Source organism: Simochromis diagramma, unplaced genomic scaffold, assembly GCF_900408965.1.
Source record: "Simochromis diagramma unplaced genomic scaffold, fSimDia1.1 OVJJ01000343.1, whole genome shotgun sequence".
NCBI lineage: Eukaryota > Metazoa > Chordata > Actinopteri > Cichliformes > Cichlidae > Simochromis > Simochromis diagramma.
The window spans coordinates 552,973-576,554 of record NW_024386831.1 but is presented as its reverse complement, the minus strand read 5'-3'; the positions used below and the strand labels follow the sequence as shown (position 1 = coordinate 576,554).

Below are 23,582 nucleotides of genomic sequence, written 5' to 3'. Positions count from 1 at the left end.
CATAAAAAAACTAAACAAAAAACCTTCTGTACAGTTCATCATGGCAGAACTAAATACAATAAGATCAAATAAAATATATAAATACAGGTGTGAATATTACATGAGCGCGTGAAGCCAAAGAAAGACTGCTGAACATGCATAGTGAACAGTCTGTAAGGAACGCCGTCGCGTCTGTTTTAGATCCAGCGACGAGACGACAGATGCGAGAAGATTGGTGGGTTTTCACCAGTTTGCAGGTTTGCTTTTCTGGTAAAAACTCAGCGGATTAAATGAGCGTGCTGAAGGACGATGAGAAAGAAAAAGTTAAATCCGTTTGAGTACCAGCAAATTCACTGTGTTGTTTCTGTACATTCATTTCCTTAAAGAAGCAGAGTTGGACCATTCTCAGCGGATTTCAACAAATCAGGAATCAGCATTATTATTCATTATTCAGAGTATTATAAAGAAAAAACTACAGCAGATCAACTGACCATGAAAACCAAATCAGGTCCAATAATTAAAAGCTGATCAGACTGAGAAACTTCTTCCCAATCAGGGAATCGATGAAGTGCTTCACAGCAGGAATCCACCACTTAAAACTTTACAGCAGAATAAATTAAACACAGAGTGTGTACCTTTTCCGTACGAGCGCCTCCTCAGAGTCGAGTGATCTCATGATGTTAAAAGTGCACTTTAACAGCCGAAGAAGCTCCGGGCTCTCCGCGCAGCACTGAGTTGACGCGTGCCGCAGGTTCATGCAAGCCAAAAAAAATAAAAAGTCTGCTTTTCCGTGAAGCAGCGGTCAGAAAGTGTATGTACAAAACACCTTTGATTTCTTTGTGGTTATTGCAGAAGCTGTGAAAGAGGAAACGAGTAATACTGTATTTGCACGGTCACAAGTCTGAGAGCGACGCGGCCCGCTGGGGACGCTTCTGCGGCAGATTCACATTTTTTTGTTTGTTTGTTTTTCTTTCTTTCTTTTTTTTTTTAAAGAGCCGAGAGTGACGGCGCCGTACATCCCGTTCACTCTCCGCAGTCCACAAATGTAAGGCCTGTTCTCCCCCAACTCCTCATCTGCTGTATTTACAAAGGACTTCCTGTAAGACAGAGTAAGCGCTCAGACACAAATGGAAGCAGGAAGTTAAAAACGACACAAACGTTACGGCTTTTAACAGGCTTAGCTTCCACTCCATGTAGCGACGGTGGTTTGTGTTCTCTGTTAAAAGATCTGCACGAAATGTGACGGATTGTCAGTTCTGTTTAGACATGAGATCTGTTTTGTAATCGTGACAGTTTGGGTTTTAAGCCACTCCTAAAGAGAAACGAGCGCATAAAAAAAAAAAGAAATTACAATCAAATATGAGCCTTGAACTAAAATGCTCACATAGGACTTCCCCTTTTTGTCTTTCTGTCCATATCTAATTTTTTTTCCGCCTTGCAATATTTGGTCTTCATGCCCTTAAAACAGAATTCACTGCACACTTTATGGGCTTGTTGCCATCACTGGGCCAGCCAAATGACATTTCATCCCAAACTGAAGATGATCTGAAACATTTCTTTGATGTGAATATTTTCCACTTATAGAAACAAATCTAAAAGCAGAAGGGATGAAGGAGAAACAGATTGGAGCTGATGTGGAGATGGTGGGACCCACAGGAGGAGGAGAAAGCGCCATATCCTAAATCCAAAAATCCAAATGTGTCCAATCCTTCCCCACCAACTTGAATACCAGGACAGCAGTCCCGTTCAGATATTTCCAGAGCGGAGGCGGATGACACGAAGGAACAAAATGGGTCGAGAGGATGAGCTGCAGAGCCGTGATGAGGAGGGTGATGCTCAGAGACAGAGAAGTCTGATCTGGAGTCTTGGAATGGATGAAACCACCTCCATTAACTGTGAGAGGAGACATCTGAGGAACTGCTGCTATTGCTGTTTGTCGTCTGAGCACGCTTGATGTACAGGTTCAGTAACTTCATCTGCAAAAGGAAAGAATCGAGAAATTACTCTTTATATCAGCACAGGACTGTCTTAAAGAGGAATAAACTTCTTCATGAGTCAGATAGGGCGATAGGAAGCAAAAAGTACACAATATTTGGCTGGTTCCTTTAAAATGATGAGTGCACTCATGACATCTCGTCATGCAATTAAACCGAGCAGAGGTAGAGTGAGGCTGAAACATGAAAAGCACAAACACCTGCACGCTCCAGCAGAAATAAACAAGTTTACAGCCTGCTTCAAGAATGTCTTTATGTAGTTTACCACTTCAAAACAACTCTACAGGTGGTCAATGCAATTATAACTCACTCCATTGTATGGTAGCGAGACTTAAAATTAGGGCCGTGGCCCCCCTGACTGACAGGTGGATAGCGACACAGGTGGCTGGAGCTGCTAGCTGCAGGTAGTTGAAGTCCCTAAACTGGACTGAACTGGCCTGGACTGTTTGTGCTGGTGACCAGCTTCCTGGGGATACCCTTCGGGGAAAAACAAACAAAAACAAAAACAAAAATCCCCCCAAAAGTTATTCTAATGGCTGTCAGTCCACATCTTTACTGATATATGTAGCAATCAGTTAACTATAGAGGGAAATACAAAAATATGCTGTAGTAGGAGAACCACAAACTGTTTCTCAGGAGAATCTCATCACAGGGAAAATTTTCTTTAAACAGGATGAAGAACTCAAAAGTGATCATACACAAAATATTGACACAGGCACTTTTTAAAAATATTCCCTAAAATGTAGCTGCTGATAAGAGGAAGGATTGTTATTAATGATTAACTGCATCCACTCAAAGTGATTTTAGCACTAAGATGATATCTTAGAGTGCAGCTGAAGACTGCAGCGGTGACTCCGTTTAGATAACCAGCTGACCAGGTGGTGGTTAGTAAAGGGGAGAGGTGGAGGTGGGGGGGTTGCAGTCAGGTGAACCTGACCCTCAGACCTTAACCATTACATAACTCAAGGACACTTTAGAAGGGCAAATATGACCCTGTGCTTTATAATTTGAGAGCCAGCTGAGAAATAACAACATGGGAAGATGATAAGGCTCAGCGTCTGTTCAAGTGCTTTCGTTGTGAGGACATGCAAATGGAAAGACTTGCTGGCGACGGTCAGTACCTTGCTTCCCGTAAGCTGTGCCAGGTGGGGTTTGAGCTCCTCACCAATCACAGAGTAGATAGCCACCAGACAGAACACACTGGCCTTGCGAACGCTGCTCTCTGTGTTGTCATAGCCCTGCGGAGAGACCGGGGAGCATCAGGTATCAAAGGCGCGTACACGGACACATACACGCACACACACCCACACGAGGTCAGCAGGAACGTGGGAGGGGTCGCCAAGAGTGCAGAGTACACGCAAACATTTCCAGGGACAAATAAGGCAAATAATTCCCACTGTCCAAATATGAACATTGTCCAAATAAGCCTCTGTGGCACTGACACGGATGTTTCTGCTTTGTCTGTGTTATTCAAGCTGAGTACACCAGCAACACATTTAAAACGAAAAACTCGGTTTATTCAATTTTCTGAAATGTGAGTTTTTATTTCACAGTTTTGGAGATTTGATCAGTTTTCAGCCTGCAAAACAAAAACAAACACATTCCATTCAAATCTGCACTTCTGTTTTGGGCTCAGACCTGCAGGAGTCCGGGGATGATGTCGGGCAGCAGCTGCAGCAGTGATTCCTTGGCGATGCGTTCAATTACTTTGGTTTGCATCTTGATGGCTGCCAGGTTGATGGGGTAGTCGGCCGTCTGCACTATGGGGCACAGCACCTTGATGCACTGCTCCGGGTGAATGGAGCCGGCCAGCGTCGCCGCCGCCTCCTCGGCTGCACGCACAACCTAAAAACATGTTTTTTATTTTGAACAGATTAGGCTGCTAACAATTTTATATCACACATCGTGAATCCAATCAGCTGGTGTGTTATTGAGGCAACAGCAGGATTTCTGTATCACAGGCATGAGACTAAGTCAGACAAAGCCAAAGTCTCTTTTCCCCCCCAAATTCAGACATATTTAATTTCACTGTCCAGTTTAGCATTTTGTGCTCAAGTAGAGAACTTCAATCCCATAAATGTTTCCAACAACCAACAGGAGGGCTCCGTTCTGTCAGTCAGTGTCTCCCTTTTTTTCTTTTGACTTACTTTTCTAGAACAAACAGAGAAACGAGGCAGCTGCTCCTCCACCACTCAACACTTTATCTTCTTGTAAATTTCCACCAGGAGCATGATGGGAAAAACACGTTTACAGGCTGATTTCGATCTGAGAACTTCCCCAGAAAACGTTTACATTTTAAACTTATTCTAATGTATTCTTACTGTTGCACTTTCAGTCCTGATTTTATACTTGAACCTATCATGGCTCTTGCTTTAAACACAATATATCCTCACCTTTATGCCTGTATTTTAGGCTTTTATAAAGCTTTTTTTAAATGACTCGTCTATGATTAAAAACATCTTTTTATGGTCTTCTGGTGTGTGGTAAAGTACAGTGCGGGACTGTACTGAATTTTGCATGTTTCACAGATTTTGTGAAAATTTGTTGGCTGCAAAATGACACACGTTTGGATTAACGCAATTACTGAAAAACTGAATACAGAAAAAGCAAAAAAAAGGGAAAGTTTAAAGATAAAGAATAAAAACCTCTGGGATTTATGAACCCCTTTAAAAAGTACTTTACTTCAGCATACTTTACACTTCTTCAGCAGGATATTATTCATTCATGCTGAAAAACTTTTTTAAAAAAAATTCCTCGTGCTAAATTTCTGTGATCGATATGTTTTTTTTTGGTTATCTGCATGTTTCATCTCAGGTTGGTTGAGTGCATTTTTGTGTATTTTATGTTCAATTTGCTATCAACACGTGATCTGTGTTTACACACACTCTGTACCCCTGCTGCACACCTGACCGACATGAATGGGAAATTTCTCTACAAGTAAACCTGAATAACTGCTGGAGTGAAGGGTCGAAGGTTGGACTTACTGTCTTCACTTTTTTCAGTGCTCATATTGATAACCACTCTGTAAAGTATTAATTATGAGGTTATTGTGAGCTACAAGAGGGATTAGAAATTATTAGAAACCAATAATCATTAATCTCATTGACTGCAGGCTTTTTGTTTATGTATCATGATTGGCATTCGTCTTTCTCACATGTGCTCCTTTGCATATATAAACTAACTTCATGTTTAAGCGAACACGCTACTCAGTCATTAAAGACATGAGAACCGCATCACTTTCAACACGGCACGGCCACATTAACAGATATCGATGACGACTTTATGAAACAAAAATCATGCTCGGTGCCTTTAGCTGAGTGGTGGGAGCTGCGTACCTCCTTGTGAGAGTCTTTGTGCGCTTCCAGTGTCTTCATGATGGTCAGCTCGGCATAGTTTTTAAAGCGGGCAGGCTGATTCCTCAGAATTTCCTTCAGCACTCGCAGAGCCAGAGCTCGAATGGTGTGCTGCAGGAAATGGGAACATAAAGAATATCATCCACACAAAACTACCTTCAGTTTCTTCAGATTACGCTGAATCAAGACAATGAAAACACAAATAAAGGAGACAAAAAAAGGGATTTACATGTACACAAACTATCAGGTTACGTACATCTTTATCACCCAGGGTCTCCAGCAGGAGGAGGAGGATGGTTTTGAAATGTTCGTCCCACACAGCCATGCTGTCTTCCCGTGTGATCTTCAGCAGCTCCACCAGGGCGCCTTTACGCTCCTCTGAGCGCTCGTTGTGATTGGACAGCTCCTTCAAAAGATCGGCCACCAGGTCTGAGTGATCCTGCCCGACTGCTTACCGAGAGGGGACAGGAAGAAAGAGTTAAGAATTGAATTGAACTGCCATGGGCTGATAATCATCCACCAACCTTTTTTTGTTTTTAAAAGACACCTAATTTCTTTTTTTTTTTTTTTTAATCACACATCCAGATTTTGGATCTGCAATTCCTCCTTTGGCGGTTGTTGGACTTTACTAGGGAGGTGTGATGAGGTGCAGGTATTTTTGCACATGTATTTCCCTTTCCAGGGACCACATTTTGGGAGGAGGGTACTTAAACTGAACGTAGAAACTTAATTTGTGCCGGACCATTGCTGCTGAGAGTCAAGATGGACACGTGATTGGTACAGGTGAATTGCGCAAAGCTATGAGCGCGGTGATGCATAAAAACCATCAGTATATTACAGGCAACAAAGAAACTCACAGAAAAGTCACTGAACTAGAGCATAAAAGTCTCTCTAAACGAGTTTCTCCTCCTGTTGCCTACCAAAGACTTTTGGCTTTTGCACTGAGGGAATGTGATAAAACCTTATTTTAAACTTTTTTTAATGAACATTATTTTTTTCATAAAATGGGCAAAACAGACTCTACTTTTCTACTTCCAGAGTGATGCTGCTGTTGTTATGGATCTCTTACATAACATATAGAAATGTCTGTCTTGAAACAGCTAATATGTTTAGTAGTCAGCACTAAATGTAATTCGAGTTTTTCTAAAAGTTTTTTATGTCACGGTCCTGGGTCGGTGACCCAGTGTTTTCTGTTTTGCATTGTTAATCTTTGATTTCTTGATGTCTTTGTTTGTTCCTAGGTTTTGGTTCTGTGCCAGTATTGGGCCTGAGTTTTCCATGTTTCCCTTTTAGTTCAGTGTCTAGTCTGTGTCTTGTGAATTGTCTCTTGTTTCCTGTTTTACTTTGAAGGTTTATGTCTGATGTCAGTGTATTCAGTTTTGCTTCCCATGTCTCGTCTTGTCAATTACTTCCAGCTGTGTTCCCCACCTGTTTGTAATCTCCCTGTGTTCTTCTGTGTGTATTAAGTCGTGTCTACTCGTGTAATAGTTGCTGGACTGTCTGTGAATCTACCGTGTTTCATCTGTGTGTTCTCCCTGCTATCAACCTCCATATGCCTCTGCTGACTCTCCTTCATGTTCGTGTTCATGTTTGCTGTTCAATAGTTTAGTTTGTCTCAGTATAGATTAGTTTTGTTCCGTTTTGCCATTTCCACCTCTGTTCTACAATAAACCACCTTTGCATCTCAGCGAGTGCCTGCACATGGATCCTCGTTTATTTTCTCCTCTTAATTGGCGTCTGTCTTGTGTCAGTGACGTAAAAGACGGATTTAATGCGACATGACCGTTCAAACAGCAGTCGCTTTCTAAAACATCGGATATGTATCGGATTCAGTACCACATACGAAAGTGACCCAGCTCGGATTTGAAAATATCGGATTTGTGCTGTTCACACCGTCATACCATGATCGGATATGGGTCGCATAGGGTCAAAAAAAAAAAAATCGGATTTGATGCACTTTCGCCTGCACTGTGAACGTAGCCTTATTAACATTTACTTTTGTTCTTCCACAGAAGAACAGTCTATTTCTAGCTGAAGTCTTTAGATCAGAACGTTTCTGTTCACTGTTTTCCCGTCACTTATCAGATCTGGTCAGGTTTTTTTTTGCCTTTGGTGGACTGTGCTGGCCATTACTGGAATGAACTGGCTGAATTTCCATTCATAAATCAAATTCACGCGTTGTTAGTAGATCACCCACAGAAAACTTCCGTTCCCGTCAGCAGCCTCATGTTATTCAAAATGTGTGTCCTCGGAGGATGCAGATATCTACAGTTTGAGCAGTTAATATTAAAAATATAAAGGTAACTTTTCCATATGATAGATCTCTACAGTCAAATTAGATGCAGTGAAAACATTAGAAACATTCAAATATTACAGCTGTAAGCAGAACCGCTTGGACTTTGTTAACACAGAGGCGGAGTTAAAAGATGGAGAGACGATGAGGGGAGCTGAGCGAAGAATGCAAACACAGGTGGAGGGTGAGTGGAGTGGAGGTGCAGGGTGGGCATGTTTACCAGGAGCAAAGACCTTGGAGATTGCCATCTTGTTTTCACCGCTTTCCTGACGTCGGCCTGGAGAGGAGGAGGAGGAGGAGGAGGGATGAAGGTGGAGGTGGGTGGGGGAGGGGAGGGGAGAGTGGCAGAGAAAAGGATGTGATGACACCAACAACAACAACAAGTGAAGCACAGAGCGGCTGCGACAGAGGGGCTGGACGCTCACTGGTTTCTTCTGTCTGCTGTAAACACGAACCGGCTGGTTCAGGATGACGTTTGACAACTAACCGAGTGAAATGGAGAAAATTCTGCCATTTGTTGCCTCAACATTGTTGCTCCTTTGTGTTTTCACAACGACATCACGTGCTCACAATGCACGACCTGACGTTTGGCTGAATGACAAGAAAGGCTCACATGCAATATGACAGTAAGAGCTGTTTTTTCTTTATACTCATTCTGTGGATGTCGCTATTTAACTCGTTTCATGTTTTTCTACCACCAGAATAAGCATGAGGCTTATTCAATATAGATTTCAGTTTAAATGTCACACTGCAGACAATGTATAATAATCACAGAATTAAAGTGACAGTTCGCTCCAATATCAAACTGACTTATTGTATAGATGGGGAGTGGGTGACATTATTTTTGCTAAGGTTAAATACGCGAAGGACCACAAACTGAATAATTGAACTGATACATTTCTGGGGAAAAAGTAAAAAGTTAATAATATGAAGACTCTATGAACATTTAAAGCGGTCTACATTTTCCTCTGTAGGTCAGCTCCAGCCTTAAGCTGCTTCTTATTCGTGTTTTGGAACCTGTTTTGCTTGAGGATGTTGAGGGCCGGATTGACTCGGTGTGCAGGGGTGCGGCCCTCGGGCTTTGTTTTGCCCATGTGTGACCTGGAGTGTTTTGGTATGGGTACTCCAGTTTTGGATATATCAGTTGTGGATAAGTCTGCCTTCTCTTCAGTATAAAGAAACTAAATGGTGCTCATCTCATGGAGCTTGGACCACATAAAAAGACTGCCTGAGATGTTTTCTTTGTATCGAACTACATCGCCAACCAGAAGAAAAACGCAGCTGGCTGACATTACTAGATCTTGTCACGATGCCACAAGCAGATACAGTACTGTGCAATAGTCTTCAGTCACCCCTCATTTTTTTAAATGTTGCTTTCAAGCAAGTAATTTTTAAAGTGCTCTTTAGCAACAGTATCCAGGCTTTCTGGAGGTCTTTCTGGAAGTGTTTCTTACTACACTGGCTACTTTTTAACTTTTTCAGTCCAGTCCTTGTACCTGACCATTTTCAGAGGCATGTGGGTTGTTTGTTGAGCCACATAACAAATTCTAACAGCTAATGCACGTGTGACTGGGGTACATAGGTACTTTGCTCAGAGCTGTAAACATAAAAACATAAAATCGGCATAAACTCACAGTCTCTGAACTGTTCCACATCATCGTCGAACACAGCCTCCTTCAGGGCGCTCTTGTCGTACGTGCAAATGGTTTCTCCGTAGCCGTATGGGGCAAATTCTCGAGTCCGCGGCCCAGAGAAGGAGCGCGGCGATGGCGTGTTGAGCAACGAAGTTTTGTTGTCCAAGGCGGTGCGACCGCCTTCCACCACGTCTAAGCCGAGCCGGGCATCAGACCCAGGAGAGGAAGCTACTCCTTCTCTCCCTGCCTGCGAGATGGGAGAGGGATTAGGCAGTGGTATAAAGAAGATCTGGAGCCATTTTAGCTTCAAATAACCATAAAAATATGAAAGCAAACCAAACAATATGCAAAAAATGACACATGCCTCACAAAAAGAAAGAGAGTATCCGAAGACAAATCAGTGCATTACATACACAGTCTGCCTGCAGTGGCTACAGAGGCTGAGTCAGCACTGATTAGTAGATGTGATGTTCTCATATAGTCAATAGACAGAACTTGGCTATCAAGTTATCGAGCATTAGCTGACAACTTAGAGCACCCCCCTCTCATCTAAACATGGTCACAACTGCTCTAAACACCACCCAAAATAGTGGCGACTAAAATGTTTAAAAGGGTTACAGAAACCAGCAGGAGATACTAAAAGCACAGTTGTTTCATGGTCAACATACAACCAGAAAGCCAAACCACTTTTGAGGTCTAAGAACCTAAAAACTGTTTGAAAAATGTCTTGAAAAATGAAAAATGTAATGCAGAAGTCTCTTAAAAAAGGATCAGAATTCATTCTAAGCATTTAATGTCAAATGAAATTCCAGATTTTTCAGAACTGGTTCTGGATATGAAGCTTGTGGCTTACTGCATCATCCCTCTTTGCCTCCCGTCTAATAGGCTCGTTCAGATCCTCTTGGCTCCGGTAGGAGAAGCTCTGGATGGCTTCAGTGACGCCACGCAGCGAGCTGTAGATCTCGTCTGAGTTCATGTTCTCCGTGTCGTACTCCATCATGCTGCCAGACACACAGACATAAAAAGAAACGCATGCATGCACTTTTATATAAAATGTGCAGCAGAAGCAAAATACAGCCACATGAATCTGCAGACATATGCATGCGAAGAAGCTGTGCTCTTGACAGACAAGCAGACTGATTTAGAGCATGAAAGGTCAGGACTGACATAACCCTTAAAAATTATGGATTTTCAAAAGGATGCTTCCACTTTATTAGAAATGATGGTTTAATGCATGAGCAAAACAAAAAAACAAACAAACAAACACTCTCAGATGGTTTGGTGAACTGGGTAAAGAAAAGGATGAGAGTGTGGATTCCTTAGGCCACAATCTCCAACGTGCCCGCCTCATTACCTGGGTGAATACGCTCTGCGCAGGACCCTTATGGTGGGGGCAGCAGAGGTGGAGTGAGGCGTAGGAGGAGGAGGAGGAGGGGCAGGCGGGTGCTTTGATAGTCCGTCGACACCCCAACCCCATAACCGACTGTTGTCACAGCGCGGCCGGGAGGGAAGGACGGACAGACAGGAGTGAGAGAGCAGGGAAAGGTGGATGGAAACCGACAACACGAGGAGAGAGCACGGGACGAGACAAGAGAAGGGAGGAGAGAGAGGAAACAGCAAGTGCGCAGGAAGAGAAAGAGAAAAGACAAAAAGAAACTAGTCTGAGCTTTAAGGTTACGGGAAAGTGTTAATTAAAGAGGAAAGCAGAATCCCGTAAAAAGTGAGCATGTCGAGTTCATCCGTGTAAATAGAACTTTTAACTGATTTTAAGTTTGAGAGTCTCAATGTCAAGGTTGTTTCCTTGTTCACCTCACCGAAAGTCCTGTTCTGACCATAAAGGTGCCAAAAACAAACTTCTCTGTTTTATAGTTAATGGCAGGTAATTTTTTTAAACACAATTCATCCATTTGGATTTTATTAAAGCATAAAGAAAGCACATTTTGTCCCTATTAACATAAAAAGAAACATGTATCAGCTTCCAGGATGGAAAAATCAAGTGCAGTTCCTCTAACATCAACCAGAGGCACCAAAATACAAAATAGCTGTTACCCACCCTGTTTGTTCTGTAGGAGCATTCTGTAGCATTTTAATGCGATTATCTGAGCAATAATACGACTGCTGTGCAGTTAATTGTGCAAACAGACTGTCAAAGAAGACTGAGCTCCAGTTTCAGTGAATACAATTCTAGGACTTTTATTAAATGCTACACAGCAATAATTAATCTGTATCTGTGTGATGCACCCATATGGCCTGTCGTTGCTAGCTAGCATCTTCTTGCCAGGTCTGACTCCTTGACTCCTGACTTCTTCACCATTTCAGATAAATCTCAGATACACAAATGCAAGTGATCAGAACAGGACTTTGAGGAAGCAATCTGATCATGGCAGCTGGGCTGAAAGTGTTGCAACGCTGCCCAAAAGAAATGTTTTTTTGCCCACATTTCAATTCAGTGTGGTTTGTGATATTTATGGGTTAAGCTGGGTAAATTAGTTAATTGTGTGACTGTGATTTTATCTTGAAAGATAACCTTGAAAAAGCATTTTTGTGCTGCTAATGCTCTCCATACAAGGTGCACTGCAGGTTCAGGTGAAGTAACAATAACTTAAATAACTTATCAATGTTTATGGGTTTCTGCTGGCAGATAAAAGGACAATCCAGGCACAGTGTGTGTGAGCTGAATGAGCTGCTCAGCGTGGAAGAATGAAACTGGATTTTAGGTAAGTGGGCTGCATTATGCTGTAAAAACAGCAGATTAATGCAGCAATCACCCTCCTCTGGTTTACTTTTACAACATGATCGTGTATGACAACTTGAAAGGCTCATTTATCAGTCGCTATGCAGCGAAACTTTTAGCAATCAGACAATTGGCAGGAGGAGTTTTGTAAGATTTCTTTTGTCTTTGTAAATAATTGCTTCTTTGTTTTCACATATGTGTGAATGAATTATGGGCTGTAATCTCTAGAACAGCTCACTCAGTCTCGAGCTACTACAGACCCACCTGGCTGCGCGTTACTTTGTCTACAGGTGACACGTGATGACAGCACCAGTATCCCAACAGTTAAAACACAGCCATGCGTCGACACAGTGAGTGTGTTATTAAGGACAGTGTCATCAAAGGCGGCTGCCTACCTTGGAGAGAGTCCTCCATGGGAGCAGTTTGTCGGTGAGGTGAGAGGGCTGGTCCTGCTGGGTGTGTGACGAGCCGGCATTCGGCCAATAGTGTTACTCGGAGAACCCTGAATATCAACGACATGAAATGACATACAACGTAACATCGGAAACAGAAGTCCACCTCAAGTTCAATCAGTTCAACTCATCTTAGAATACCGCAACCTGGGTGACTCTAAAATTTTTCCCCTCAGTGACATAGAAATCTTACTGACCACATTGCTGCTGGTGTTGCTCGTGTTCTTCAGGTGGTTGTGCAGCAGCTTGGTGGCGCCGTCCTGGAAAGTTTTGGGCAGTGCTCCCAGCAGCATGGTGAACTCTGGGGTGTTGAGCTCAAACAAAGCAATCAGCACCACCTGTGCCGCCTGCAGGCAGCGAGCACAACATGTTAGGAAAGAAAGCAGAACTGCAGAGAACCTTCAGATACCTTCAGGCTTTCATGGTTTCAGAAGCACCTCGGCCAGGTAGCTACCTGCTCATTATAATGCACATTAGCAACCTAGTGTCTTTAAATTAGCCATTTTAAAGCTCTCGTTAACACCCTATTCTTCCTGACCATATTCTCCCAATACTGGACTATTAACTGAAGAGTTTTCAATCTGGTTGCTGCTTTTAGACCAAACGTAAGGAAGCAGCTCTACCTGAATTATGATCTTCAGAGGAGGCTATACCTCCACTCTAAATCATGTTTGACTGAATTCTAATTCCTGAGGTTTACTCACAGTTAACTCACATTTACTTTGATAAATATGAATCTACAAAAGATTCCCTACTCTAACCACTGGCTCTTCTTCAACCACGGCTCCCAACTATCGCAGTTAAATGATGCTATTCCAAAGTGAGGAGTCACAGGTCAAAAATGAGGGAATTCTACAGAATTTACAGGAAGCAGGGAAAGGGTTATAAATGCTGAACTGTACCAGGAAGCAAGAAACAGGTGAGTTCCTAACACTGACATTCTCCTACACTTCAGTGCATCTTATTCTAAAAAGCAGTTAATGATACTAAAAAGGTCCAGGTTCAGTTCTTACAGTTCAATTCTCAAGGTTCAGTTCTTATGAGGCCATGAGTAAAGCATATTAAAATCATAATTTATGTACAAGATCTTCTTTATTTATCCAATAAGCAGTAATTATGAGGGTACTGGCCAAAGACTCATTGTTGTACCCTAAAAACTGCAGAACATGCTCGTGTAGAATAAGGCATCACTGAGTGCTTTATGACTAACCCTAGAGCCAATAGGCTAATATGCACACTAACGAGGAACTAGTTAATGCTTAACATGTGTATTCCAATATCAAGCACATACAGTGGACATTATGACTTATCAAGTTAGAATAACAGTAATGTTTTACAATATTTTACAGAATTTGATACACAGGTTGTTGCCAATGCACTTCTGAAACCATGGAAGACATTCTTTCACTTTCTGGCTCCAAGACGGGCTTCTTGGTGCAGTAATGAAGGCTTTAGCCTGTAGAAAAACATTTTTTGAAAGGTGAGAATTCAAAGATGCATTCAGTAGAAAACTAAAGGAAGAAGAATCTTTTCAGGAAAATCAGTGCTGCAACATGCAAGTGAGTAAAGATAAAGGAGAAAGTACTGGTGTGCTGCTGCTGCTGCTGCAGGAGAATAGAAGTTGACGTTTAACAGAACAATGTTTGGTCTATTATTGGGAATAAGTTGTCAAATATGTCATGTTTGATTCTTGTGCAGGTTTCTTGTAAGACGCGATAGAGAAATGACAACCACACACCAGTTTTACTTAGGGATGCACCAATCACAGTTTATATCGGCTATAATTCTGATTTCAATGACCCGATTGCATATTTATGACAAAACGATGATCGATTAAACATCCAACAGGTTGTTTTCAGGAGGAAAAAAACTTGCCTTCCAGTATGTGCACAGCCCAGTTTGATTACTGTAAATATCTCTTTAAAGAATTTTCACACTTTATTTGAGCTTAACCAACATAGGGTCTAAAACATAAAATATAACATCCTGATACATCGGATGATTTTTTGTGTGTTAAGAGTTCAGATGAGCTGATTGATGTATTTGCGGCTCCAAACGCAGCGAAGCTGCCCATCTCTTCTTTACCTTTATAATTTCCATTTATAAACTCACTATAGATTATGCCTAATATTCACCAGGAATAGCATCATACAAAATAAATTACTAGGGATTCTAATTTTATAGAACTACAAAACCCACAGTAAAAATCTTTAAACTGATAAACTGTGAGGACAAAATGTCCGGGGAGACATCTTCTAGTTGCTGATAATTTGTTCATTTAGGATGGGACTACACAAAACTCTAACCCGGGGCAGCAGTGAAGCTATGCCTGCACATTGTGCTTGAAGGTCGGCTAATATAGCATTGAAGGAACCAACTATCCCAACCAGTGTTGTGTGTTTCTTTGCAGTTGTTTAACTTAGTAAAAACACACAAAAAACAAACATTTAAATCACCCTGTTGGCCCTCTCTTCTGTCTTTCACTTTGTTGGGATTAACAGTTCATGAACAGCTTTTATTGCACTTAGTGCAATAAAAGTGATAACAAGGTATCATCAACTCAATTAATGTTATCTTTGCTTTAGCTGCTCTGCTCTGTGTGTGAATATGTACAGTGAAACAGAGAGCACGGGAAGACAGGAGACTAACCTGAGCTTAAATGAGATGTAAGCAAAATAATTACATAATTAACTCAAATGTATTTCTTTGTCGACTGCTAATTTAAGCCTGAATTCTTTAACAGAAATGACTCTTTCAGGGTAATACAGTGTATTAATACTGGTGTGGAAAAACAAAAAGAGGCTGTTGGTTAGGATTGGTTTAGTTTTGATGTCTTAAAAACTGGGTTGCTTTTTAATTTTGCAAAATGAGCAAATGCAAATGAGTTAATTTCTACTTGAGGTCTAACTATTAAGCTGATTCATAAAAAAAGATTTTAGGCAGTTCTCTTGATTTGTGCAATGGCTGAACTAAAAGGATGAGTGATTTATGAGCTTTACTGGGGATATGTAGTGTATCACAGTAGCACAAAGCACTTACAAAGTACTGCTGTCAGACACAAAAATCAGATTTGACCATGTGCTTCACTTTACCATAATTCCTCAAATACTTAGGGCTAGATAGAAAATTAAAATGGTTATTAAATGAGAATTATTTTGTACTTTTACAGCTAAAATTACAACGTAAATCCAGCCGGCCTGTATGACACTTGGGTGATAAAGGGGTGACATCCAGCTCTTGGTGCCACTATTCCCGACACACATATCTAAAATCTTCATGTTAGCATGCAGAAATGCAGGTGGACGGCAGGTTGTTAGGGTGAGTCAAACAGTGTTAGGCACAAACTATTAAAACAAAAAAACGAGCATTCCTATTAATGTTGCACTGCAAAATTAAAATGCATTCAAAACCACAAGCTTTCCTGGAGAACTACGAATGTTAAACAAACGTCTTTCCAGGTTGCACAACAAGCTCAGTTTATTTGGTGAGTGATCACTTTGCCAGGCACACACTGACTTTATTTGTTCAGCAGAACAGCTGGAGTGTAAATGGTGAGTGACAGGATGCCGCAGTTGGCTTTTTTCTTTTTCGCAGGTTTGGTGGCTGGTTAGGTACCGGGCAGGCGGGGCATTGCGTGCTTGTTGTGATGTAATTGGCTGCTGAAGAGGGCTCTACCTGCTTACACCTTTCTTCCTGGTTGCCCTCAGTTGACTGCAGTAAGGCTGCAGTGCTGGACCTGCCTGCTAGCTCCTCGCTCACCCAGTTATGAAGGGTCTGGGGCAACAGTGGCAAGGCAGAAGGGGCATTACAGAATGGCACAGGACCCCAACCATCATCACAGAAGCAATATTTGAGAAGATCTGTGCATGTGGATCAGTGTCCCCTGATAATAGATGCACCTATTGTATTCTTGTTGGTCTATTTACAGCATATCTAAAGATTTGGGCTGGGTGAGGATTTCATTTGGAAGAGCGGCAGTGGAAAAACAAACAGTGAGGAACACAGAGGGAGAACATATGACGCGCATCAGACAAGGGAAAGATAATGGGCCATTGACCCAAGGCCATCCACAGGGAGAGTGCCTATTATCAAAGTTTACAACTGCTGCTGGACAAACACAACAGGCCAAGGAACCCAAATGAAATAAAGGAGCAGAGGAATACAATATAACAGTTCTGTAGTCAGCAATTTTCTGTAAATTCCAACCCCACATTTTTGTTTTTGGACACTTCACAGACAGCTTTACATGATTCAAACACATCCTTCAATACGATCCTTCTGTATTTTATACCGTTTCTTGGTTCAAGCCGTTTTAGGTCCACCGTGCCTCTTTAAAGGTGCTTTCGGTACAATAAATAAATAAATAAAACGTTCTAAAAATATCAATAGAATGTAAAGAAAGTGCAGAGATTAAGTAAGACATCTTTGTATTGTGTTGTAGAGATATCAACTGAAGATGAAATGGGGCCACACTGTACTCTTTGATAATACTAGAAGGAAATAATAACTAGAATACTAAGTGTGAGAGCCTTAGCACATATTTTGGCCTACCTTCCGCACATCTGAACTTTTTGGTTCAGTGGTCCAGGTGATGATGCGAGACACCGCGAGCCGAGTCTCGCTGGAGTTGACAAAGTCTGTGGGATCCATCTGCCGTGCCAGGGACTCGATGTACTTTAAAATGGCCACTTTCACCTGAAGAGACAAGAAACCTTTAGTCTTGCTGAAATTATATCTGCCGACCAAAAATCAACTTTACTTCTACTTTACCTTGAGGTTTGGAGTCTGAGTCTGATCCACAATAAACCTCATCAGAATGTTGAACTGCTGGTCAAATGGGAAGGACTCCCTAACACAGAGAAAGAGAACAGAATTCAATTCTTTCCTTCATGTGGCTTTTAAGCGGGTCTAAGGAAAAGCTGAAATAGGTTTCGAGTTTCATTTTACGTGAAGCGTCCATGTTACTGCAGTAATGTTAGGTCCCAAAACTGGAGACAAGTACAACTCTGTATGAAGTCACACTCACAGCTGTTGAAGGGTTTCTTTTCAAAGGTGCAGATAGAAATACCGCAGCTTTATGACAACTACTGCATCTCAAAGAGTAGCAAGTACCTCCAACAAGCATCTGTGGTATTTTTTTATTTTTTAAGATCATGTAAATCACTCTGTTTCAGTTAGGCCTCAGTCAGTGTCAAAAAAGAAACAGCACACAGCTGCAAAATGTAGATGAAGGTCTGCAGAGCTCAGCGTAGCTCCTGCAGACTACCATCACTGCACCACTCAAGGACCGTTAGCCCAGAATGAGATAAATGGAAATTTTAGTATCACTCTATAGAAGTAGTCCAGGTGACAGGGTGTAATGCTTGTTCTAAATATCAATATATTTGCAAATGATTGGACAGCAGTGTTTATATCAGTATAATTTGATGTTGCCTTTGCTTTAAATTTGCTCTCAAAATTGCGTTGCAGCAACGGGGGTCAAACTGCAAACAATAAATCAAAGTTTTAAATGTCCACATTTATATTAAAGCCACAGCTGCGCATGTAAAACCCAAAAGGTTTGTTCATTTGTGAAAAGAATACGCTAACAGAGAATAAAAGCAAGAACTTTTACCCTGCAAGCACGGCTTGCTCGACTACTTTTTTGTGACTTTTGCATTTCAAGATGTTAACTCGGACCTGAATTGATCCTTTAAAACACCAAAGTAAGTTTTTGTGGAAATAGCCTGGTGGAGAGAGGCTTCACTTCCTGTCTGATGGCAGGTAAAGCAGTGACAATGTTCCATTTGTGTCCACAGCAGCACATGGCTTTAGATTATGTGTGTACTTGGGGGGGTGTGGTCTACTACCACCTGCTGCAGGTAACACACTGACTGTGGATCAGAAATATGAGGAAACAGTTTACCCAGTAAAATAGTTTTCATTTTAAACACAGACTTTCTTCAAAACTGCAGCAGCTTCCGACTGAGAAACTAACGGTCTGTTTTTATGGATCCGTCTATCTCGTTGCTTTTATTGAAAAATAATGATCTGTATATAATGCGATTCCATCTGACTGAATTATATAACATTTGATCCTGCATGCCTACTCCTTATCGACCAGCAATGAAATAGGAAGCAGCCATGACTGGTGTGACTTTCAGACCTTGTGACATCCAGGGCTTTCTGGACTTTGGCCTGGACTGAGCCAAGCAGGTCTGCGCCCATCTTCTTCAGCAGCTGGGTGAGCAGGACAAAGAGCCAGTCCTGCAGGTCCTCCCTGTGTACTGTGACGAAGTCCACGAGAGTTTCAAGGAACATGCTGAAGACCTGCAAATATGCACACAGATCATACATTTAAAATGCAAAACATTTTTTAAGGAGGAAAAAATAATAAACTTGCAGTTTTTTTAAAATCTCATATTTATTTGCAGAATATGAATTCAAAAACAAACTTACTCTCTGTTGTTAAGTCCACAGCAAGGCAGAACATGCAACAAGGGACGCCTCATTAGTACCAAAAAGTCACAGCATACACATGTAATGTACCATGCATTCATATTGATGTCAGTGTTCATCCAAATGGATTGATTTAGTTGGTAAAGTTGTGATTCATTACCTTGCTGTGAGGATCTGCAAACATCCGTGTGAAGATCTCACAAAGTCTCTTCAGCTCCACGCGACTGCAGCCAACCAACAGAACCAGACAACCAATCAGCCATCACCAATCAATCATCAATGACTCAGCTTTAAGCAAAAGGCCAAATATAAAATCCATCAGGTCATTGCCAGCGCATTTGGGGAAAGCAAATGATCATTGTGTACCTGTTTATCCTTGAGTTTAAATGCACCTGTGGTGATCTACCATGTGCTTCCATGGGTTCAGCTAACCACCTGTTTTCAGATTTCCTTACAGTCTATCTCACTCTGGCTAGCAGGTTGTACACAGTTATTGTTCTGGTTCGCCACCAATCGGATGGTTGATTTGTTTAGTAAGGGTTATAGAACAGACAGACATACAGACTGTTCCAACTGAGGAAGAAATTCACCTGTAACTTGAAGAAACGCGCAGGGAAACCACAGATTTTTTTTATGACTCCTTTTTGTTCTGCATGTACCCAAACACATTGGGATTTGCATTACTCAAGATAACCAACAAATCCGAAATCACCTCTAAAAGTGATTTTTGTGCACCTTTGAACCACTCTGAAGAAAGACAATAATAACAATAACTAGTCCCCAAATACTAAAGCACATATTTCTTGCATATGTATTTTTATACCCCACAGACAGCGCGCTCCCACCTCAGTATTCTTTGGCTCTTGAGGAGGTTCTGCAGGCCCAGCAGGCCCTCCTTCCTCTCAGACCAGTTGGAACTGGCACAGTGGTTCAGGACCTCAGCCACATCCTCCGTCTGGCGCAAGTAATGTGGGATTCCTCCATTTCGTGACCCGTACGAGCGCTCCGAGCATGCGCTAGATGCGTCGCTGTTGGCGTCGTCGTCAGAGTACATCCCCGGGGATTCGTACCTCCGTCTCAATGTCTTCCTCTGAGAAGGGAAGACGGACACTGAGGATTTGATACCGAAATACTGACCGGCTATGAGGTAACAATCTTGATAAAAGCTTGCCTGTTGCATCTGGTAGCCATGCGGTTTTCTCAACAGTTTAAGAAAATTAAAAGTCCAAATTTGTACGTAGATGATATGAAATTCTTCTAATACATTTTAAAGCATTTTCTTTCATTCTTCCTATGAAAAGCCAGTCAAGCAGTGCCACAAGTAAGCAAAGGCCTTGCAGTGGGGGACACGTCAAACAGAAGAGCATATTTAATCTTATCTCAAAAAATGAGCAATGTGCCAAAACAATGACGTTCAACACATTTATACCACAAAGACATGTCTCTGCTCTGGTACCACAGATGCTCACATCAGGGATGCGATGGACAAACATTCAAAGTGAAACAAAAAAATAAAGAAAAATAAAGAAATAAGAAGGCTTTGGGGTGGAGGAGCGATTATGATGAGGCAAGCTGCATTACTGTTTTCTTAACTTGGTTAGTGCATGATGGCATGGATACATGGACAGAAATGCAAAATGACCAACTACCTTATTCCTGGAGTCTCCTAAAAGCTGAAATGGTAACAAAAAACCAAGAGGAAAAGAGGAGAAAGGGAACGTTTAAAGGAGGATCAAAGAAAGAGTGCAGTCCATTTTTCTGCGTGCAACACACATGTGACGAGACGTGTTAGAAATATATCTGATCTTAGTAAACGTAAAACTTTTTCATGGAGCTCCGTATTCCTGAAAAAAGGTCAGAATGATTGTTAAGTTTGGTGACATCTACTGTTTTAGCAGTAAAGGAAGTCTTCACAGTGGCCTGAGCATCCATCCTTAACACTTACTAATTAAGATTGCACAAGTGACACGTAAGGCTTAATGGAGTACAAGTACCTGGATAATTATACAGCACCAAATCACAACAAGAGTCGCCTCAATGAGCTTTATATTGTAAGGTAGACCCTACAATAATACATACAGAGAAAAACCTAACAATCATATGACCCCTTATGAGCAAGCACTTTGGCAACAGTGGGAAGAAAAAACTCCCTTTTAACAGGAAGAAACCTCCGGTAGAACCAGGCTCAAGGAAGGACGGCCATTTGCCACGACCGGTTGGGGTGAGAGAAGGGTTTAATTTAATGTTTAACAAAGAACCATCAAAGATTTAATTTAACTTCAAATGTCTGTTGGAGGGGATGTGTGCAAACAGGTGCTTATATGAACATGTGTGCTAACTAACCAATCAACATGCAGCACTACCAGCTACATCAAAAATGGAGTCAATACAATACTGTACTTTTTAAAAACTAAAATACAGCCCTCCTTCCAAATTCACTCTTACTCATTGTGGACCATCTCATGAGAGCCCTCTTGGTAAATACAATTTATAGCCAATTAAATGTTATTTTATTTTATTTATTTAGTGCCAATTCACAACAACAATCATCTCAAGGTGTGTTATACTGTAAGGTAAACCGCGAACAATGTTGGAGAAAACAAAAATCCCCCAAAACAGACAATCTTCTGTAAGCAGCACTTGCTGATGGTGGGGAAGACGAACTCCCTTTTAACAGGAAGAAACCTCTAATACAAACAGGACAAGGGGAGCGGCCATCTGCCTGACTGATTGGGCATAAGGACAAAAGGGGAAAACATAGAGAGACCAGCAGTTTATGCTAGCTAGCTACCCCACAACAGTAGATTTATTTATTTATTCTTTTTTTCATCTGGTAATATTGAGACGACTCCTGCCACTGACTGGTGTTTATGTATGTCAAACCTTCATCCTCGCAGTAAAAAAATTAAACCTTACACGCGGTCAGAGGTTTGATAAGTGCTCACAAAATGGGAATGCTAAAGCAGTAAGAAACAATTTTCCAATCTATCTCTTTGATTGGAAAAAAATTGTGCACTAATTTAAGACTTAATACATGAAAATATGCAGTGTGGATTTGAATAAGGACATGCAACCATTAATGCAGGTAAATGACCAACTGCCCGGACCTCAATTGCTCATTTTAACATTTTATCTTATCAGACAGACTTTAAATCTAATAGTTTCTACATCCATTTTCTAATTCTGGGGAACAATTAATTCTCTAGTTATGTAGGTGACAAGGTCACAAGAATGGGACAGACATAAACACAAGCCAAAAAGATAAGATATCTCATACTTGATGATAAAAGTTTACACAATGTATCTCACACTGATAAACTTTTTAAAAGTGTTGCCAGTAGAGACAAGTCCTTTTGTTTGCTATGCAACATTGTCGTGTTAATTTAATATAAAAATATTTTTTAATGTTAATCACAAATTTTCAATTATGCGTCTTTTCTCTCAAAAACCATCAACTTACCAGAGCATCAGCGACTGCTGCCTCCACCTCTGTGCCAGTGTTTAGGACCCTCATGGCATTAACGGACGCAGAAATTCTCGCTTGATGCACCAAACCGTACCGGTCTGCAAACAGAAACGGGAACAGAGGACAGTAAAGTGAAGGTGAATAAAAGCACAAATGCACACAGTTACTTACCTGCTTCTCTTACTTACTGGTCTCTTCAAGCAAAAAGAAAAATGCTGTGAATTAACAGCTGAAAATATATTTAAGGCTCCGACCACCAAAAGCAAAAAGAAAAGCAACATTTTATAGAAGAAAAACCCAAACAGCAGGTGACCAGGCCCTCGGCCACTAAGCACAGACATGCATCACAGCGGCTGTATACTTATCCCTTGGAAGAAGGATTTAAGAAACCAGCAATTCACCAAATAGGAAAAAACAAACGTGTATGTTAAAAAAACAACAACAACAAAAACCATGGAAAAACGAACAAAAAATATATTTAAAAGAAAGATATTTAATGCCACGAAACAAATTTCACATTAGCACAAAAAAATGTAACTGCAGCTATAAACACACTAGAGGCCACTGAATTAAACAAAAAAATAAATAAATCACAGCTAACCAGAAAAAATATAAGAAAAATAAGGCACCGGGAATGCAAAACGGTGAACACTGTATCAAGAACATAAAATAAAATAAATAAAATAAAATTTTCCCTTTACATGCTTAATTACAAAAGTACTGAATAAAATACTGAGCAGGGAACATAAAACCAACTATAGTCACGTCACTGTACACATCCACAGAAGCATGCTGGCTGGCATGATTTGTGTGTAATATTTTAAAAAATGGGAGGAAACTGAAAGCGGCTTGGCTAGTTGGGGAATCTGATCATGCAGGTCACCTGACTGGCCGTGGGGGTCGGCTGTGGAGAGAGCGCTGGTTGAACGGGAGTGACGTCGGGAGGCTGCGAGGGAAACGAAAGGTGGGCAACATCCGGACCAAAGGGTTAGTGGTACAAACACACAGACAGAAGCCATTTTTACTCTGCTGGGCTGAGCTTCATGCAACACTGGCTTCAGCACCTCCTCCTGGGCTCAATGGGCTCCCAGGCAGTCCTGAAACTGCAGTTCCTCTCAAGTCCACTTGAAGCCAAAAGTGAATTAATTGCTATCATATTAAAATGTCCAACTTTAAAAAAAGAAAAAACAAAACAAAACAATGTTACAATTATTACATGGAGACCAAACCAGTTCTTTG

The 23,582-nt window shown here is 41.3% G+C and overlaps 1 protein-coding gene across 18 annotated transcripts in view; it reads right to left on the bottom strand.

The window, feature by feature from the left end:
* Positions 1-927: 927 nt before the first annotated feature.
* The window catches only part of clasp1a (cytoplasmic linker associated protein 1a), a 91,520-nt gene continuing 68,865 nt past the window's right edge, over positions 928-23,582 (bottom strand). For 4 of the 18 annotated variants that reach the window (XM_040027399.1, XM_040027403.1, XM_040027401.1 and 1 more), the window contains 17 exons: positions 22,338-22,441; positions 20,527-20,550; positions 19,723-19,967; positions 19,038-19,101; positions 18,878-18,880; positions 18,585-18,748; positions 17,210-17,288; positions 16,991-17,134; positions 12,637-12,786; positions 12,383-12,489; positions 10,107-10,254; positions 9,254-9,500; positions 5,583-5,773; positions 5,309-5,437; positions 3,612-3,818; positions 3,095-3,211; positions 928-1,955 (listed from right to left, as the gene is read on the bottom strand). In XM_040027399.1, coding sequence (XP_039883333.1) covers positions 1,869-1,955; positions 3,095-3,211; positions 3,612-3,818; positions 5,309-5,437; positions 5,583-5,773; positions 9,254-9,500; positions 10,107-10,254; positions 12,383-12,489; positions 12,637-12,786; positions 16,991-17,134; positions 17,210-17,288; positions 18,585-18,748; positions 18,878-18,880; positions 19,038-19,101; positions 19,723-19,967; positions 20,527-20,550; positions 22,338-22,441 — 2,210 coding nt within the window. In that variant the 3' untranslated portion in view covers positions 928-1,868. Of the gene's footprint in view, positions 1,956-3,094; positions 3,212-3,611; positions 3,819-5,308; positions 5,438-5,582; positions 5,777-7,839; positions 7,897-9,253; positions 9,501-10,106; positions 10,255-10,607; positions 10,737-12,382; positions 12,490-12,636; positions 12,787-16,114; positions 16,214-16,990; positions 17,135-17,209; positions 17,289-18,584; positions 18,749-18,877; positions 18,881-19,037; positions 19,102-19,722; positions 19,968-20,526; positions 20,551-22,337; positions 22,442-23,226; positions 23,290-23,582 lie in introns of all 18 variants that reach the window. The other 14 variants (XM_040027389.1, XM_040027390.1, XM_040027392.1 and 11 more) reach the window with 10 other exon arrangements.